The 20852-nt window shown below is 35.2% G+C and overlaps 1 protein-coding gene across 2 annotated transcripts in view; it reads left to right on the top strand.

Moving 5' to 3' along the window:
* The window catches only part of LOC128213363 (tyrosine-protein kinase SYK-like), a 40523-nt gene extending 21470 nt beyond the window's left edge, over positions 1-19053 (top strand). The window contains exons 14-16 of one of the 2 annotated variants that reach the window (XM_052918993.1): positions 172-312; positions 4305-4420; positions 18331-19053. In XM_052918993.1, coding sequence (XP_052774953.1) covers positions 172-312; positions 4305-4420; positions 18331-18487 — 414 coding nt within the window. In that variant the 3' untranslated portion in view covers positions 18488-19053. Of the gene's footprint in view, positions 1-171; positions 313-4304; positions 4421-7744; positions 14831-18330 lie in introns of those variants that run through there. The other variant, XM_052918994.1, reaches the window with a different exon arrangement.
* Positions 19054-20852: the final 1799 nt, after the last annotated feature.

Here is a 20852-nt window from a genome sequence, read left to right as displayed (position 1 = left end):
GTATACATGTCACTGCTCAATCACAGGGTCTTTGTTCTTTAACAATTTCAGAAGTATATATCTTTGTGTAAATTAAAGAGTGTGTTTACTTCTTTAAGTTTGACTCCAAGATAACGTGTATTGTCGCAATATACTCATTTGATTATCATATTGAACATATTTGATTTTCAGGCAAAAGAAGCTGGAAAGTGGCCGTTGAAGTGGTATGCGCCAGAGTGTGTTTACTATTGGAAGTTTGACTCAAAGTCGGATGTCTGGAGTTATGGAGTTACCATGTGGGAAGCAACTTCATACGGGGAGAAACCATACAAAGTTAGTCAAGATTTTTGGTTTTATTCCATAATGTCTTTTTGTTTTTTTTAATGGGTTTCCATTTCAAGATTTGGTGGCTACAGTTCAATGTCTTATAGAATTATGTGATTTATTTACATTTTCAAGGTATTTATTACCTAATTGAATATCAAAATCAATTGCATCTTTTTAAAGTCCAGGATTTTATTATAAATTTCAAAGTATCTTAACCCTTTCTTAACCCAATGAAAAGAAAGCCTTCACTTTTGCCCGCACTAAAGTCTTAAAACTGTAATATGGTACATTTTAAGCACCTGAACATTCCTTTATCTAAAATAATACTTACATTTATCTTAATTAAACAAAGATTGTGAAACAGATTATAACAAAATTACATTAACACTCTTGTTGGCACAATGTTATGCAGGAGTGTTGTTTTATACCACGGGGTTAATCCGAGGACCTTTAGGAAACTATTTGTCTGAATTGGTGACCGCAAACCAAGCTTGTCCGGTTAACGCAGTGGTTAGCTCAACCGCTTCTCACCAAGGCGACTTGGGTTCAATTCCCGGCCTGGGCGCATGTGAAATTGGTACATGTAGCTAGTCTCCAAGCCAGACAAGGTGGTTTTCTCTTGATTGTACGGTTTACCAACATACAAGACCACACTCTCAAGCAAAATCATGCCAATGAGAGTGACTTAGTACAAGTTAATATAACTTTCTTCACAATCGTGGTAAAATAGATGAAGTTTAAACCATCAACAAATCTCATATGTGCCAAGACTGATGATCAAATTCTGGGATGTTTTTGTGAAGATCGAGAATGATTACCACCACAGGGGTGTTTTTCTAAAAAAGGGGACGGGGCCTGGGGCCTTTGAGAAGGGGAAAATTTTGCAGCGTTTTAGTACAAAAAGGGGGAAAATGTGCATGTTAATTTTTTATTTTTATTTTACTATCATACCTCTTATAATATTTGATTGTTAGATTACAAGTCCATCTCTCTCTCTTTTTTCCTGTTCTTAAACTCCTCCACTAAATTAGCCTCAGCACTACTTTTAGTTTTTTTATTCGGTGGGGAGATTACATGTACCTCACGCTCGCTTTCACAATCAAAACTTCCAAACAGTTGGACATTTTTCTCCGTGGTTCCGAAATTAGAGGGCCACTAGGCTCAACAGAATGTTCAGGATCTTGCTGGGACTGGGGTTCGACATCATCAGAAACAGTATGATCCGGTTCAGAAAGTTCGGACTCCGTCTTATTTTGTATGCTAGTGGATAGACAAGATGTACCTGCTGACTTACAGTCAGTCAAGAAAGAATCAATTTTCTGAATATTTTTTGCGTCATTTTTTTGTGATTTTTTTGTTGAAATACTTCCAGTTATGCGACATTTCTTGACAGGGCTTTTTTTGCCCATTTTGGGAAAAAGACCCTAGACATTTTGCTTCATGAAAATGCCGAAATTTTAGATAGAATATAGATATATTGAATTTTATTGAAGGGGAATTTTCATTTTTAGGGGAAAAACTAGGCTTATTTTCTGAGGGGAAGGGGCCGTTAAACGGCCCCTTTCATATAAGGTAAAAAAAACCTGCACCATGTTAAAAGAAACAGCATTCAGTTGTATAAAACTGGTATTTTCTTTGGTTTGGTTTTAAGTTAGCCAAAACATAAGGTAATTTTTCAATATTTATCCAGGCGGGTAGCTGCCTATCCGCGAGTATGCGGCTGAATCCAAATGATTTTGACTATTTTTATTTTTTTTAAGCCAAAGTTGCTGTATACATAATTGTCTACATGATCCTAAAACTGTCCATTTCCCAGTACTAAATAAAGCACCTCAGAACACCAAGAATGCACCAACTTACACCATGGTTTTCGAAAACTTTCCAAATGGGGCATGCCCCAGTACCCCCCTAGCACAATAATGAATCCACATGAATAGAGGGCTAGCTATGCCCCTGTTACCCAATAATTACTGTAGACCAATCAAATTGCTTTAATGTTCAAAATAGCCAAAAGATAACCTATGGATAACTTATCCAGTTTTATATAATTGACATCAGTTGCAGAACTCCAGCTAGAATTTGAAAAGGGCGAGTTCTAGGTCAGAAAGGGCACTTTTGATGCGCATTGAATGAGCCTTAATGGGGGCACTTTCAAGGGTTAATGTTCAATTCATATGTGTTGTAACTTCTTTCAATACTAATAGTTTGTTATGAATACCTTAGCTGTTATCTTGACTTAAGTATCAAAATTATTTTTGACCAGGTTTTCAACGAAAACCAGCGTTATTAGAATAAGGTTGTCGTTGGGCGGGCGGGCAGGCGGGTGGGCGTCAAACATTGGTTTCTGTTCAATAACTTTAGTTAGCATTGATAGATATTGATGAAACTTGGTGTGTAGGTAGCTTATGGGAAGAGCTAGCTTGGGATTGCTTTTGAGGGGGGTGGGGCTAAGGTCAAGGTCACTGTTACTAAAAATAGAAAAATGGTTTCTGCCCAATAACTTTAGTTAGCATTGATAGATATTGACGAAACTTGGTGTGTAAGTTGCTTATGTGAAGAGCTAGCTTGGGATTGCTTTTGAGTGGGGAGGGGCTAAGGTCAAGGTCACTATTACTTAAAATAGAAAAATGGCCAAGGTCACTGTTACTTCAAATAGAAAAATGGTTTCTGCTCAATAACTTCAGTTAGCATTGACAGATATTGATGAAACTTGGTTTGTAGGTAGCTTATGTGAAGAGCTAGCTTGGGATTGCTTTTGAGGGGGGGCTAAGGTCAAGGTGGCCTGTTACTAAAAATAGAAAAATGGTTTCTGCCCAATAACTTTAGTTAGGATTGATAGATATTGACGAAAGTTGGTGTGTAGGTAGCTTATGTGAAGAGCTAGCTTGGGTTTGCTAATGAGGGGGGAGGGGCTAAGGTCAAGGTCACTGTTATTTAAATAGAAAAATGGTTTCTGCCCAATAACTTTAGTTAGCATTGACCGATATTGATGAAACTTGGTGTGTAAGTTGCTTATGTGAAGAGCTAGCTTGGGATTGCTTTTGAGTGGGGAGGGGCTAAGGTCAAGGTCACTATTACTTAAAATAGAAAAATGGTCAAGGTCACTGTTACTTAAAATAGAAAAATGGTTTCTGCCCAATAACTTTAGTTAGCATTGACCGATATTGATGAAACTTGTTGTGTAGGTAGCTTATGTACAGAGCTAGCTTGGGATTGCTTTTGATGTGGGTGGGGCTAAGGTCAAGGTTGCCTGTTACTAAAAATAGAAAAATGGTTTCTGCCCAATAAAATAAGTTAGCATTGATAGATATTGATGAAACTTAGTGTGTAGGTAGCTTATGTGAAGAGCTAGCTTGGAATTGCTTTTGAGTGGGGAGGGGCTAAGGTCAAGGTCACTATTACTAAAAATAGAAAAATGGTTTCCGCCCAATAACTTTAGTTAGGATTAAGAGATATTGATAAAACTTGGTGTGTAGGTAGCATGTAAAGAGCTAGCTTGGGATTACTTTTGAGTGGGGAGGGGCTACGGTCAATGTCACTGTTACTTGAAATAGAAAAATGTTTTTTGCCGAATAACTTTTGATAGCATTGATAGATATTGATTAAACTTGGTGTGTGGGTAGCTCATGTAAAGAGCTAGCTTGGGATTGCTTTTGAGGGGGGCGTCTCTTTTTGATAAAAGTAAAGATAAAGTCATGCAACAGATTAATTGGCTATAATTTCTGATTGCCCATAACAAAAACCTGGTTTTGTCACATTGCGGCGCTTCTAGTTTATTATTATTTTTAAACTTTTTTTTAAAAATTGACTTGACAATAAATATCAAATATAGTTCATTATCATCAAAGAGGGCTCTGTTAAACAAAAGGGCACATTGAAAAGGCAGCAGGTTGCCAAAAAAGGGCAGTAGGGTTCTCCCCCACTGCTATTTAGGCCTATCTGGAGCACTGAGTTGGTTAGGTAAGGTACAAAATATATCCCTTTTCTCTTTCCTGTAGAAAATGAAGGGTCAGGAGATCTTACGTTTCCTGGTGGAGGAAGATAAACGTTTGGAGCGACCTCCAAAATGTGACGAGGATGTATACCAGGTCATGTTGCACTGCTGGGAATATGAGTAAGTTGAGTTAAGCTTATAAGTAATTAAGGGTAAGTGGGGTTCAGATTGACAGAGTTTGACTTATAAGTAAGTCTGGGTAAGTGGGGTTCAGATTGACAGAGTTTGACTTATAAGTAAGTCTGGGTAAGTGGGGTTCAGATTGACAGAGTTTGACTTATAAGTAAGTCTGGGTAAGTGGGGTTCAGATTGACAGAGATTGACTTATAAGTAAGTCTGGGTAAGTGGGGTTCAGATTGACAGAGTTTGACTTATAAGTAAGTCTGGGTAAGTGGGGTTCAGATTGACAGAGTTTGACTTATAAGTAAGTCTGGGTAGGTGGGGTTCAGATTGACAGAGATTGACTTATAAGTAAGTCTGGGTAAGTGGGGTTCAGATTGACAGAGTTTGACTTATAAGTAAGTCTGGGTAGGTGGGGTTCAGATTGACAGAGTTTGACTTATAAGTAAGTCTGGGTAAGTGGGGTTCAGATTGACAGAGTTTGACTTATAAGTAAGTCTGGGTAAGTGGGGTTCAGATTGACAGAGTTTGACTTATAAGTAAGTCTGGGTAAGTGGGGTTCAGATTGACAGAGTTTGACTTATAAGTAAGTCTGGGTAGGTGGGGTTCAGACTGACAGAGTTTGACTTATAAGTAAGTCTGGGTAAGTGGGGTTCAGATTGACAGAGTTTGACTTATAAGTAAGTCTGGGTAGGTGGGGTTCAGATTGACAGAGTTTGACTTACAAGTAAGTCTGGGTAAGTGGGGTTCAGATTGACAGAGTTTGACTTACAAGTAAGTCTGGGTAGGTGGGGTTCAGATTGACAGAGTTTGACTTATAAGTAAGTCTGGGTAAGTGGGGTTCAGATTGACAGAGTTTGACTTATAAGTAAGTCTGGGTAGGTGGGGTTCAGATTGACAGAGTTTGACTTATAAGTAAGTCTGGGTAAGTGGGGTTCAGATTGACAGAGTTTGACTTTTAAGTAAGTCTGGGTAAGTGGGGTTCAGATTGACAGAGTTTGACTTATAAGTAAGTCTGGGTAAGTGGGGTTCAGATTGACAGAGTTTGACTTATAAGTAAGTCTGGGTAGGTGGGGTTCAGATTGACAGAGTTTGACTTATAAGTAAGTCTGGGTAAGTGGGGTTCAGATTGACAGAGTTTGACTTATAAGTAAGTCTGGGTAGGTGGGGTTCAGATTGACAGAGTTTGACTTATAAGTAAGTCTGGGTAAGTGGGGTTCAGATTGACAGAGTTTGACTTATAAGTAAGTCTGGGTAAGTGGGGTTCAGATTGACAGAGTTTGACTTATAAGTAAGTCTGGGTAAGTGGGGTTCAGATTGACAGAGTTTGACTTATAAGTAAGTCTGGGTAGGTGGGGTTCAGATTGACAGAGTTTGACTTATAAGTAAGTCTGGGTAAGTGGGGTTCAGATTGACAGAGTTTGACTTATAAGTATGTCTGGGTAAGTGGGGTTTAGATTGACAGAGTTTGACTTATAAGTAAGTCTGGGTAGGTGGGGTTCAGATTGACAGAGTTTGACTTATAAGTAAGTCTGGGTAAGTGGGGTTCAGATTGACAGAGTTTGACTTATAAGTAAGTCTGGGTAGGTGGGGTTCAGATTGACAGAGTTTGACTTATAAGTAAGTCTGGGTAGGTGGGGTTCAGATTGACAGAGTTTGACTTATAAGTAAGTCTGGGTAAGTGGGGTTCAGATTGACAGAGTTTGACTTATAAGTAAGTCTGGGTAAGTGGGGTTCAGATTGACAGAGTTTGACTTATAAGTAAGTCTGGGTAAGTAGGGTTCAGATTGACAGAGTTTGACTTATAAGTAAGTCTGGGTAAGTGGGCTTAGATTGTTAGAGTTTGACTTACAAGTAAGTCTGGGTAAGTGGGGTTCAGATTGACAGAGTTTGACTTACAAGTAAGTCTGGGTAGGTGGGGTTCAGATTGACAGAGTTTGACTTACAAGTAAGTCTGTAAGTAGGGCTTATATTGACAGAGTTTGACTTACAAGTAAGTCTGGGTAAGAAGAGCTTAGATTGACAGAGTTTGACTTATAAGTAAGTCTGGGTAGGTGGGGTTCAGATTGACAGAGTTTGACTTATAAGTAAGTCTGGGTAAGTGGGGTTCAGATTGACAGAGTTTGACTTATAAGTAAGTCTGGGTAAGTAGGGTTCAGATTGACAGAGTTTGACTTACAAGTAAGTCTGGGTAAGTAGGGCTTAGATTGACAGAGTTTGACTTACAAGTAAGTCTGGGTAAGTGGGGTTCAGATTGACAGAGTTTGACTTATAAGTTTTCTTGACCGAGGGCTAAAGGCACACAACAAATGTTTGGTGTGGTTTTCTCCTTAAAATCAAATACTGAGTTAGTGTCAACACATTGTATTTGTCATTGTTACTATCTTGTGGGTAACCTTCGTACTTTATTCTGTTTATATTGCTGTGAACAAATCTAGCTTTCATGAATATTAACAAGGCAGGGAAAAAATTATTTTTCCGATGAAGTTGCATATTACAATAATATGAACTTAGGCCCTGCCTCTACCGGCTTGAAGTGTTATTGCCGGACACGTTAAAGTTAAAGTTAAAGTTAAAGTTTACTTAATGACTAAGTGAAGCATACTAGGAGTGAAAGGGAAACGTTATTCATAAATGTTAATGAAACTTGAAAGTTTTTCACCCTGTTTTAAATAACAAGCAATTCTGCTGCCTTTTGGCAATTATTTAGTATATACCCAATCATCTACAATAATATTGTATACAATATATATAATGCATAATTATATATATTATATAGAAGTTTGGAGTTGTTTTTCTTCTTATTTAACTTAAATAGCACTACTATGCATTTGAGTTAAAGTGCACAAACATGTTCATTACTATTAAAACGTAGGAAAATAAATTTAAATGCAACTGCCTCATTTCTTTTTTTGAGTTTTTGAAGATTTTCAAAGTCAAATGTCCCTTGGTACTCAATGGAGTGATATGGTACGACGGGGTTTCCAACAATAGTTAGAGTAGAATAAGCAAGTTTCAGTATACTTTATTGGAAAACTTCAGCCATTGTCATGTTTGAATTGATTGGTGGGATATTGAATTGATTGGTGGGATATAAAATGCCATCATCAAATGTTTTATTATTGATTATCACAGTACAAAATCTTTACTTTTCTTTTACTCCGTTTCATTTCATCTTTCCTTAACTTGTATTTCTATCATCTGAAATTTTTGGAATGAATTACCAATTACAATTATGTATACTTTTCTTTACAATTAAAACTAGACATTCTACTCTACAGTGTGTATTTGCATTTATACTATTCTTAATTCTCTCTTTTCCAGAAAGGATAGACGTCCTGATTTCAAAACTGTATCTGGATATATGAAGGAAACCTTTAAAAAAATGAGACTTCAGTCTAGAAGCTAGGGCATGCAGGACCAGTTACTCTGTTCTCTTTAAGACATGAATATAGAGTTTCTGCCCTTTTTGTTGTTTGGTTCAGAAGGACCATAACTCTGTTTTCTTGCATTTGTGAATTGGGAGTTGCTGCCCTTTAAAAGGCCAGAGACTCTGTTCCATTGCATAAATGGATATGATGTTGCTGTTTTTTGAATGCCAATAACACTGTTTGCTTGCATTTATGAATATGGAGTTGCCACCCTTTAAATGGCCAGTAACTCTGTTCCTTTACAATTGTGAATATTGAGTTGCTGCCCTTCCCTTCATTTGTAATCACAGCGTTGGTGCCCTTTGAAGGACAAGTAACTCATGTTATTTTGCAATTGTGAATATAGAGTTGCTGCCCTTGGAAGGGCTAGTAACTCTGTTTCCTTGCATTTGTGAATATGGAGTTGCTGCCTTTTAAATGGCAGGTAACTCTGATTTATTTTATTTGTAAACACAGTGTCGGTGCTCTTAGAAGGACAAGTAACTCATGTTTTTTTTCACAATTGTGAATATAGAATTGCTGCCCTTAGAAGGGTTAAGTAACTCTGTTTCCTTGCATTTGTGAAAATGGAGAAGCCACCCTTAGTTATTAATTTGAGACAGTGAACATTGAAGAATCAACCACTACAATATGTGTATTTTTCTTTGTAAAATACAGTGCAAATAATGTTTTACTGTTTTGTACTAAAACAGCATATTGACAAAACACATGAATGTAATAATTACAAATGTACATGTATATACAAATGTACTGTTCTTGCAACGAAACTCTTTGATGTATATATGTGAGGGCTTTCCAGTAACTTACGGTATAATATCATTTGTTTGAAACTAGGACATTTCTTAGCGAAAAAGGACCTTGGTCACTGTCTGTATAAATCTGCCTATTTTTCAGTGCACAATATTCCAATGGTTAAGCTCAAATATGTTGAATTTTAGTTCAATTCACCTCTATCAATGTACCAGTTTAAGTCATAATGGCATTTTTAGTGTTCTTGTCCTTTAAGGGCAACTGTAAAAATGTTTGACTAGTATCACACTGTCGAATATTTTATGCATCATATAAGAGCCAGATTAAATTCAATTGCCTTTTCATTTATTAAGCATTTCTTAGTAATATTTATGTTTATGAAATTAAACACAAATAGGCATAAATTAAAATAATCATGCCTTCAGATTGCTCAAAATCCAGCAAAAACCCTAAAACTAACTATTCTACATATATGAAAGGGGTCAGTCATGTTTATTTTGTAGCCTAAAGAGCGTGATTTGATTCATACTGTTTTGATAACTATATTAAATGGGGTTTATAATTTATTCAGTTATTCCATTTATGCCACTATGTAGAGATATACATGACATGGAAGGTTTTACAAACTGATATCGTATTTGCCGTCGTTGCATTACAGAATATTTTCTCAAAATATGTGTTTTTATATATTGCACCTTAGGCCATACAAAATTGTTTGCATATAAGCATCATCACATAGTATGAAAACTTACCTAGCTATCCTTAAAAATCAAACAAACCCCAGAAAAAAACAACAACTAAATGAGTGCCATCCTATGTAGAATATAGACATCAGAGCCTCTTTTGTCAAAATGTGTAGTTTTTTTGCGATCGGAACGCTAAAACCTATCTGTCCTTTGACGCTAACCATAAAAATGAATTGGTATGGCCGAACTGTGAAAGCTTTTCTTGATGTGTGGGGGGAAATAATCTTAACTTAAATAAAAACAATTCATTATTACTTTATAAGACATATTGAATCATATATTTAACATGTAAAGTCCTTCCATTAATATGTAAAGTTCTTTAAGCTAGTTCATTGTTTTTAGAGTTTTAAATTTTAAAAACATGAAGAATTCTTAGTTTAATTTACATACATAATTAAAGCGTGTAATTGTGAAAGTTCAAATTTGATATTTACGATAGGCAAATTTATATAGATAGTGACTAAGGTCTTTTCTAGAACTGATATTATAGAAGAGATTTGAAATGTTGTAAGATCTTTGTTACCAAAAAAAAATACATGAAAAGTATTTTTAGCAAAATCATATTCATTTATCATCTTTTTCAAATGTTATTCAAACATGTAAAGCATTCAAACATGTATATCGTTTTGTTCAGTATTGATTGAATATTTTTTTCCGAGGATCGTACTTCGTGTACATGTATATTTTTCTGATTGTATGCCTTCCTTCGTCTTTCCATAGAAATGTGCATGGTATAATCTTAATACAGTCGAAACCTGTTGGCTCGATTTCGCTTGGCTTGATTTCCTCGTTGGCTCGTACTGGATGTAAAGGATTGATTTCGTTGTACTCTTTGTAAGCATTCCCGCTTGGCTCAATATTCGCCAGGCAATTTTTTGCCGGTCACTGGGATATCGAGCCAATGGTTTTCGACTGTTATGTAAATAATACATGTTCATGTAGCTTTATTTTCTAAAAAAAATACATACCAGCAATAATAATAGTGGTATTGTATTTTTTAAATAGTTAGGTGACATTAAATACATTTGTTTCCCCAGGTACATTTTAGATGTAGTTAGGAAATGAGGTTGTTGTTGTTTTTGAACTTCAATCTTCTTTATTCCGTAATGAAAATTTTTGAGCATGAGGAAGGGGAGACTTTTTAAAAAATATGTCCCGGGAATGTTTTTTCTGGTTAGGCAGACAAACTATTATTTATTAATTATGGCCTTAAGTATTTAGAATGTGTGCCTTGTTATATTTGCAGATATTTTTTCTCTACAATCAACTCAGGCTAAAACTGTTAGCATTCCAGTTTGATAGTCTTTGTTAGGAATATTCTTATTCCATAAACACTTACATATACACATACATGTACACAGATACATATACACTTACATGGACACTTATATACATACATATACATGTACACATACACTCACATGGACACATATACATGTACAAATACAATTACATATACAGATATACATGTACACATATGCTTACATACACACATACATCTACACGTACACTTACATATACACATATACATATACATTTACACATTTCATAAAAAACACATGTAATGTGAAAATGTATATTGCATGTATAATGTAGAAACAAGGTGTTTTTATACATTATCTAAAATGCCCGTTGTCCGAAATTATTGGTGTCTAATATACTTTAGGATTACATTTTCCTTGGAAATATGTATAAGTTAAAGTTACTGTACCAACAACCATAGTAATTGTAATTGTACACCAAGTGAATGAGCGTGAACATAGTGTGTATATAAGTGAAAAGCGTTATTATTTATCTGAACAATAGATACAGTATTCTGGCTTATTGTTACTATTCCAAAATGCAAGTAAATGTATAATAGATGAAAACAAAAGAACCTTCTCCGATATAGTATAAAATTTGAAATTGTTGTATATGTGTATATGTATTTAAATAAGATGCCTTTTCAGTTAAAGCTATAAGAATGACATGTTCTAGTAATACACATACATGTACACATAATGTGTACATGTTTGTGTATAACTAGGTCATGTATGTCACATGCTTTGAGCTGTGCTCAAACATTTTCTGCTTTAATGCCATCATACCTTTTTATTGATCAATATTGTTTCTAGTGTGTTTGCTGTGAGTATGGCGGACATACCTTAATTGAGGTCATGTACAATCATTTCAATATAACATATTTTTGTATCTTGTTCTATTTATAGCATGGCATGATTGTTTGTAATATTACCCATAAACTAGAGCTTCCTGTTTGTCTTTTAAATGGTGAAGCAGAATGTTTCATATACACCTGATGGAAAAACGGGGCATATTATGCGATAATTCTTGGCGGGGCAGGCTATGTCAACCAAAGTTTTCTGCTCTCTTCGGGTTCAGTTAATCTTTATTGAACTTGGCTTAAATGTTTATAGGCATAAAATCCAAAATGATTGCAATTACTTGCATGAATGACTTCAGTAACTCCTATAAAGTTTGGCCTTTTAACTGTCAAAACTTTACCAATACAACCTTTTCTGTTTTCTATCTTGATCATTTTAAATTCCTTTTCCTAGAATTTCTGTAAATAGAAAACCATGTTATGACAGCTCCTTTAATAGGCGTAACCTGCTCAGCCTTTGATGGTGGCTCCTTTAATAGGCGTAACCTGCTCAGCCTTTGATGGTGACTCCTTTCATGGGCATAACCTGCTCAGCCTTGCAACGCTCTTGTTTAAAATGCAAATGTATGCTATGCATTTAATCATATCATTGTTCTGTTTGTACAAATTGCTCTGTGATATTTAATTACATCTACTTCGTTTTAACGTTTTTGTCTAGCATAATATTGATCTGATGCATATGTGCTGCAATTTTATTATTTAGTTAGTTTCTTTCATATAGTTAATCATGATTTCCAAGTATATTATCTAGTGAACATGACAGTTTTGGGTTTTAAAATTTCCCATGATATGCCTCTCAAAATGGCACCGCAGTATTGACTTGTACCGAACCAATTGCTTTGTTTCTGATTCTATAAGCTACCAGCCATTATCCCAACTGAGCTATTCCCCAACCCTCCCCCCACCCCCACAATTTTTTTTGCAAAGAAATAGAGTAGGTAGGCATATGATTGTTTCTATTCAATTTTTTGGTGAGCCAAGATTCTGTACCAAACAGACCTAGGGGGTATATCAGAGTATTTTACCATTGTAGAAAATTTTAAATAAGAAATGGTGGAAATAAACAAAAAAAAATAATGCCTAAGTATAAATTTAGCACCAAATATAGTACATTTTAACAGTTTTTCTGCATTGCTGACTATTTCTTCTTCTATAATTGCAATTCTGGTTCAAAGGTTGCACACCGCCCAAACATTTTGGTCAATATGGTCACGCTTGAAAATTTCGTCTGCCACCCTCTAAGCCAGATGAGTCAAATGCAAAAATCTACTTCTTCATATTTCTTTTACATTAAATTATTGTTCATAAGAATATTTTTTGACATTTAATTAGAAAGCAATAAATATATATATCTTTACAAAAAAATCGTTATCAAAAGACATCGAATTATCTTAAACAAATGAAAATTTCGTCTGCCACCCTCTAAGCCAGATGAGTCAAATGCAAAAATCTACTTCTTCATATTTCTTTTACATTAAATTATTGTTCATAAGAATATTTTTTGACATTTAATTAGAAAGTAATAAATATATATATCTTTACAAAAAAATCGTTATCAAAAGACATCAAATTATCTTAAACAAATGATCTAAATGACATCATTATATTGAACTAAAATTACTACGCATCATTATGTCAGTAAACAATGTCGATCAGGCATGCTTTTTGGTGAATTGAATGAAAATGCTTTTTCAACATTATTTTTTGTTTTTCACATATGCAACATATAAGCTACGCAAGAAAAAAGCTCAATCTCACCCACGGGCAAGCTGTGGGCCAGCCTTCTTACCGACATCCGCACATGCCCTAGGGTTAAATTTTCTAGTGATAGATTTTTTAGTTCTGCTGGTTCCCAAATTTGTACCCACTGTTATACAGTGTGGCCATACCACATGGTTTGTAAATTCACATTTGAATATCGCGAGTAAAATGCCTGGTACTTACTGAAGGCTGATAGGTGATTTCATTGATTGTAACTGTAGGTTATAATTAATCTAATTTCTGTATACCCTCCTGCTAACTCAATAAATGTCCCTCCAACATTTTTCATGTGTGGTTTTATTACAATATCAAATGAATTTGGGTTTGATTCAATTTGAACTTTAATAAGTAATGTTGACAACATTAAGTAATGTTACAACTTTCTATGCATAATCATCATAATGCTTGATTCTTCAGACACGTTTTGCTACCTAGACATTCAAATGTAAAAACTTATTTTGCTTTAAATTGTTTGGTCCTGTACATGTATGCATTTTAAATAAAGCATTATTGTTTACAAATCTGTAAATAACAACATGCTTATATAATAACAATTGTTTACATAACTTCCATTGAGTGAGAAACTGTTGTTTTTTCAATCATTCCTTATACACTAATCAATTGTAACCACAGCCCCCCAGGTCCCGGGGATAGCCGGGGAAATGGGCCGTGTCTTTACCTTCCAGGTGGCCTCGCAGTGTTTACCTTCCAGATGGCCTCGCAGTGCCAGGTAAATGCCATGGCTCTGTCTTTGCGCCAAAAATAGTGGGTCGTTCCTAGGGTTCCTCGGTCGTGGGGGAATTTGGCGGGGATTTTACGATCAGTTTGTCCCGGCAGGGCAGGGATTTCACCCGAGTTTGGCTGGACTGAAAGTCAAAGTCCCCGCTATTCCCCAGACCTGGGGGGCCGTGGTTACAATTGATTGGTGCATTACTTAACTATATCTGATTTTGGTCAAAAAACTATACATTGATAAGTGTGAACTGTTTGTGCATGTTTACTGTTGAATTTTATAGACTTGTTATTCTTTTGATATATAACATTATTTAAGGGGCGTAGTCGGCTGTGATGACTTCATTTTTTTTAGATGAAGGAATTCAAAAATAAATAAGGGGTCGAATAAGGCCTCTTGATAATTTCTTAATTCCCTTCTACCTGACCTACTAAAATGTTCCGACAAAGATGATAACTTTGTTTTGAGCATTTTCTGACATACTGCAACAGTTTATAATACAATAAATATTCAATTGTCGACCACTTTCGTTTAAAAGTTCACATTTTTTATATTGTGATTATAAATTGCTTAAAAATCATTATAAGCATTTTTCTAGGATATTTTATTTGATGTGGTGCTTGACTACAGACCTAGGGAACACTGGTTTAAGCCTTGGTGCATGGGAATAAAAATTATATTTTTAATGTTATATTTATAAATTAATTTAATGTCTTATGACCATGGTAATTTGCTTGTTTTTTTTTTTGTTTTTTTTTTTATATATTTGATAACAAGAAAAAGCTGACAATGCCCCTTTAAATGTCCAAGATTAAATTTTAAACTTTACCTGCCTTCTTGTTTGTCTTTTATTCTTCTTTTGTATGCACCGGAGATTTCCACTTATTTCTTGCTGATGGAATCCTTATCTTGAAAGGTAATAAAGTCCTAAAATACTTTCTACTGTAATAATGCGGTATTACATTTTAAAGCTGCACTCTCGCAGATTGACGGTTTTGACAACTTTTTGGTTTTTTGTCTTGGAATGAGCAAAATTTTGTGTAAATGTATCAAAGCAAGTGATATAAGACTGCTGGTTAAAGATACGATCTCAGTTTTAGATATTTTACATTTGATGTTTAATGAGTATAAGCATCTTTAACGCTTTTAGAAAAATAATTTTTTTCTGCAGTTTGCCAAACAATTGAGATCTGTTTTATTGCGAGTTATCTTCTTATCTGACTGAATTAAAATCATTGATGCCAAAAACAGCTGATTCTAAGACAAAAAATTAAAAAAATCATCGGTCAACCTGTAAGAATGCAGCTTGAAGTTGGTTTGTGTTTTAAAGAGAAAAAAGTTAAGTACCGTAATTCTAGTGTTGGCATTGATGTCATTGTAAGCAAGGTTCAAACACTTGACCTTGGCCATAATTAAGATTTTTTTAAGATATTCACTGAAACGTGGGGCACATTTTGCTGGAGACAATAATATATGCACATGTACAGCGAGGCCCTTTACTCTGGCTTAAGTTACTGCAGAGTGAAGCCCCCTTTTTTACTGATAAAAACAACAACAGACATTTGCGTTCACTCCACAACGCTCATCTTTTTATCCTATGCCAGGAGCATGGACCTATAGGTCCGTGCCAGGAGTCAGGAAAAAGGGGATATAGTAATACTTAGCCTGTATGTGTGCATGTGTGCCTCTACAATCTTGTCCAGAGCTTAACTTAAAGACTTTAAGATACTTACTTCAAAATTCATATACAGATAGATCTCACTAAGAAGATGTACACAGACACCATAACTCTGGCTGCAGTATTTGTAGTTATTGCCCTTCGTTAATTTCCATACTTTTTTTTGTCGGGAGCATTACTTGAAAAGTCTAAGGTTTTTACTTCAAACTTTATATACAGATTGATCTCATTGATAGGAAGTACATTGCACAGGAACCATAACTCTGGCTATAGTATTTTTGAATATTTATCTTTATTAGCTTACCTGTGCACAAAGTGTTTCATTTAAAATATTGAAGACAACTAAAGGTTATCTTTGTTTTCAGCCTCCACTCGTAAATGTTGCCTTTTCGACGCAGCATTTGTGACGTAATTTATAACGCGGTTTAAACACACTGAACCTTGTGCAATTTATCTGTAACAGTTTTACAACTTTTTTTTATTTTATGTCTTGGAAAGAGCAAATGTTTACGTTAGTACCTGCAGACCAATGATAAAAGACTGCTGACAAAAAATCAAACCATAGATTTTCATATTTCCGTTCGAAAATTAATGTTTTATGGCTTGAACCGTTACTAACGGTTTAAGAAAAATGCATTAAACAACAATTTTTCAACGGAAATATAAAGATCTGTGATTAAAAAAAAAATCAGCAGTCTTATATAACTGGTTTCCATGGATTTTCGCAAAAATTGCCTCGTTCCAAGGAAAATAATAAAAAAGATGTCAATCTGTGAGAGTGCAGCTTTAAACGCAATGTCAACAGGCATTTATTATATTATTATTAAACTTCGTTTGTGGGGGTATGTAGTAGTGAGCTTGTCGGTCGGTAGGTCTGTCGGTTTTCATGGTTACCGGACGATAACTCATGAATGGCTAGACAGATTTGAACAATTCTTGGTACACAGGTGTAACATCAGGAGATACAGGTCAAGTTCAATATTGGGGCTGGTGGGCCCAAGGTCAAGGTCACTGTTACTAAAAATAGAAATACGGTTTCCGGACGATAACTCATGAATGGCTAGACAGATTTGAACAATTCTTGGTACACAGGTGTAACATCAGAAGATACAGGCCAAGTTCAATATTGGGGCTGGTGGGCCCAAGGTCAAGGTCACTGTTACTAAAAATAGAAATACGGTTTCCGGACGATAACTCATGAAAGGCTTGACAGATTTGAACAATTTGTGGTACACAGGTGTAACATCAGAAGATACAGGTCAAGTTCGATATTGGGGCTGGTGGGGCCAAGGTCAAGGTCACTGTTACTAAAAATAGAAAAACGGTTTCCGGACGATAACTTATGAAAGGCTAGACAGATTTGAACAATTTTTGCTACACAGGTGTAACATCAGAAGATACAGGTCAAGTTTGATATTGGGGCAGGTGGGGCCAAGGTCAAGAACTCTGTTACTAAAAATAGAAAAACGGTTTCCGGACGATAACTCATGAAAGGCTAGACAGATTTGAACAATGTTTGGTACACAGGTGTAACATCAGAAGATACAGTTTGGTACACAGGTGTAACGTCAGAAGATATAGGTCAAGTTCGATATTGGGGCTGGTGGGGCCAAGGTCAAGGTCACTGTTACTAAAAATAGAAAAACGGTTTCCGGACGATAACGCATGAAAGGCTTGACAGATTTGAACAATTTTTGGTACACAGTTGTAACATCAGAAGATACAGGTCAAGTTCGATATTGGGGCTGGTGGGGTCAAGGTCAAGGTCAATGTTACTATAAATAGAAAAACGGTTTCCGGACGATAACTCATGAAAGACTAGTTTTTCTTGTCAGCAGTGTAACTTCTAAATTACTCAACAGATATAAATAAAACAATACATGCATGATAAAAAAAGATGCAGTGTGCAGTAACCTTGGAGTTATGGCCTCTTTTCAAAGGAATGGTTTGCCATTCCTGTGTCCAGGCGGCATTTGGGGGTATTCGTCACTCCTGTGACAGCTCTAGTTGAGGTTTTAAATGATGAGCTATAGCAATTAGTACGTTTATCCACGGAATATAGGTCAGGAATGTGCGGTCGAGAAGTAGGTCTAATGTTCGGGATAACAACTTACAAAACGGTGCGTGTCTTTTTTAAAAATAACTAAGTCATAATCGAATATGGATCAGGTTCTGTCCAAATATAGGTCACTAGGTCAAATGGATAATATTTACGGCTTAGAGACTATATTTTCTATCCACTCTTTATGAAACTCGGTTGGAAGTTTTTCTTTGTAATATTTAGGTCAATTTGATTGGTGAGCATGTCCCTTAAAATGTCGATTACAAATTCAAACGCTAGAACATGAAATAAACAGTACACTTACCACATTTTTGCTTGATTACAATGAAACTTGGTAATAATGTTTGCATATATATATATATATATATATATATATATATATATATTTATATATATATATGGATTTTAACTTAAAAAGTTGGTCAACCCGTCAACTTTTTAACAAACCATACATGTATATGACGAAGTTTCATACACGAGACTCAGAGCGGTATATATCAGACTTCCACGGAAGTAACTGAATATAGTTATGCAAAACATATATTTTGATATAGAAATGACTTTGATATTTTCTCTTTTCACCACTAGGAAGGACGACCGGCCAACGTTTTCAGAACTCTCCGTGTTGTTAAAGTCGTTGCTGGGTAACAGGCGCCGCTCCCAGAGGCGTCAGTCCTCACGTCACCGCAGCGCATCTAGTTCCTCCATTGAGCACGTGACCATACCGGAAACAGACACATTTTAGTTCTTCCAGTCAATTGACCATCACTTTTGTAGATGTAAGAACTGTGAAGACAAATAAGAATAAAAAAAACATGTGCTCGATCAAGTCACTAGAATGGTCAACGAAATAATCTCCTCGCTCTCAATAATGACTTATAAATGAGTGATTTTTTTTGGCGTTTTTATTCTATATAATGTTACAACACATGCACGTGATATTGAATATGTGGTCATTAATTTCCAAGTGCTTTGGATTACATTTACCATTTCATAAATCATACGATAAGAATTGAAAATATCACATTTGAAACAAGAAAGTATTTAAAAAAAGAAAACTCATATGACACGGATATTGGTTTTTTATTCAGTTGTGTTGACATATTTACATGTAAGATAGAATGAATGAAAAGAATAACCACAAGTCACAAATGACAAATGACACTCGAATACAAAAGTCACAAGTCGCAATGTCACAATGTGTTTATTTAAATGGACACACTGTGTGTATGTAAAGGAGTGTGCTTGCTTTGTCATTATGGTTCAAGCATGCGCATGTTGAAAATTAGTCGAATAAAATGCAAAAACACCCGTCCTTCTTATGCTACGGCATAAATGAGACTACGCTCCTCACCATCTCCGTTGTTTACAAGGTATTTAATGTTCTTTTCAGAAATTGGTATGCACTTCCTTATCTTTAAAGCTGCACTCTCACAGATTGAACCTTTTGACAACTTTTTTTATTTTTTGTCTGGAACGAGTCTATTTATACAAAAAAGCAATAATATAAGACAGCTGACAAAAATCAGATCGCTGATTTTCATATTTAAGTTAAAAAAATGATGTTTTATGAATTTTTCTTAAACCGTTTAAGCCATAAAACATTAATTTTCGAACGGAAATATAAGAATCTGTGATCTGATCTTTTGTCAGCCATCCTTTATCTTTGGTTTGCAGATATTTACGCAAATATTTGCTCTTTCCAAGACAAAAAAAAGAAGAAAAGTTGTAAAAACGGTGTATCTGTGAGAGTGCAGCTTTAAAAAATAAAGTGAAACGTAGGATTCCGATATAAATGATACGACTATTTCGTACACAGGGTGGGGTAAGGGTGTTGTAGGGACGGGGGTAGGATGTTGTTGGAGGGAGGTAGCACAATCGTCTATAGTAGATTTATCTACGTCATTCACACGGGATTATAAACCGGAGAAACAAACATGCATGTGAAATGTAATCTGAATAACGTCATAATCATTCACCGGATAAGAAATGGATTATCAAAATAATGAATACCTAAGGCCATTCTAATATATATATATATATATATTTGGTTGATGTGACGTGGCCCAGACTTTTTTCACTATTCATTGGTAAGAATGGACCATAGGTTCTGATTTTAAATACTGAGTGATGGCTTTTTAACAGATTTGCAGATATCATGTTTAATGGTAAAAATGTTAAAAAATGTTACTTACTAACTAAAATTGGCCGATACTCATTTTATATAGAATTTTGTAAATCTAAGCCTTAAATGTTTGTAATAGCTTTATTAATGCTTTCAAATAGAGCATTTTCTGTATTGTTTTATATCACATTTACTCTGAATTTTGATGATATCTTATCATTGCTTCGAGCCCAGGGTTTCCATTAAGGAAAATTTTGAAGTATATTTCTGCCTAGAAATGGGTTAAAACTTCCAAATTTGATTCCTTGGAAATACAAAAACTTCCATAATTTTGAACAAAACTTCCAAGTTAAAAAGCTTGGAAGTTCAAAATATCAAAACCTGGTGTCAATTTTAATTTTATGGTCACAATTTCAATTAGTCTTTAAGTAATATTTATTATTATAATATAAGTCTTTGAATTTGGCAAGTTAAAATTGCAAAATACTTGATACTTATACTCTAGTTGAAAAATAGTGTGAAAAGATATTGTATTCCGGAGACTTTAACTTTCACATTTTAGCGGAAAACTTCCAAAATCGATGGACAAGAAGTTCATACTTCCAGTTTCAAATTCTTAATGGAAGCCCTGTCATACAAGCTCAGAATGTTCACATTTCACAAGTGCATTTCTACTCCGACGTCTGACCCTATACCACGTGATGACTGGCACCAAACCTTTCCATGGGATGGCCTAATCACCTGTGAATAAATGGTTCACAGACATTTTCATAGGGTGACCTTATTAATGGAAGAGAGCATTGTTCTCACATAACTCTGTTTGCCCTTTTAATGTTATTTTCGTGAGGTTTCGAAACACAGAACACTTGAAGTCGAAACCTGTTGGCTCAATATCGCTTGGCTCGATTTCCTCGTTGGCTCGAACTTGATGTAAAGGGCCGATCTTTTACTCTATGTAAGCATTCCCGCTTGACTCGATATTCGC

This window comes from Mya arenaria, chromosome 13 (genome assembly GCF_026914265.1).
Source record: "Mya arenaria isolate MELC-2E11 chromosome 13, ASM2691426v1".
Classification (NCBI taxonomy): domain Eukaryota; kingdom Metazoa; phylum Mollusca; class Bivalvia; order Myida; family Myidae; genus Mya; species Mya arenaria.
This window is presented reverse-complemented; position numbering and strand designations above follow the sequence as displayed.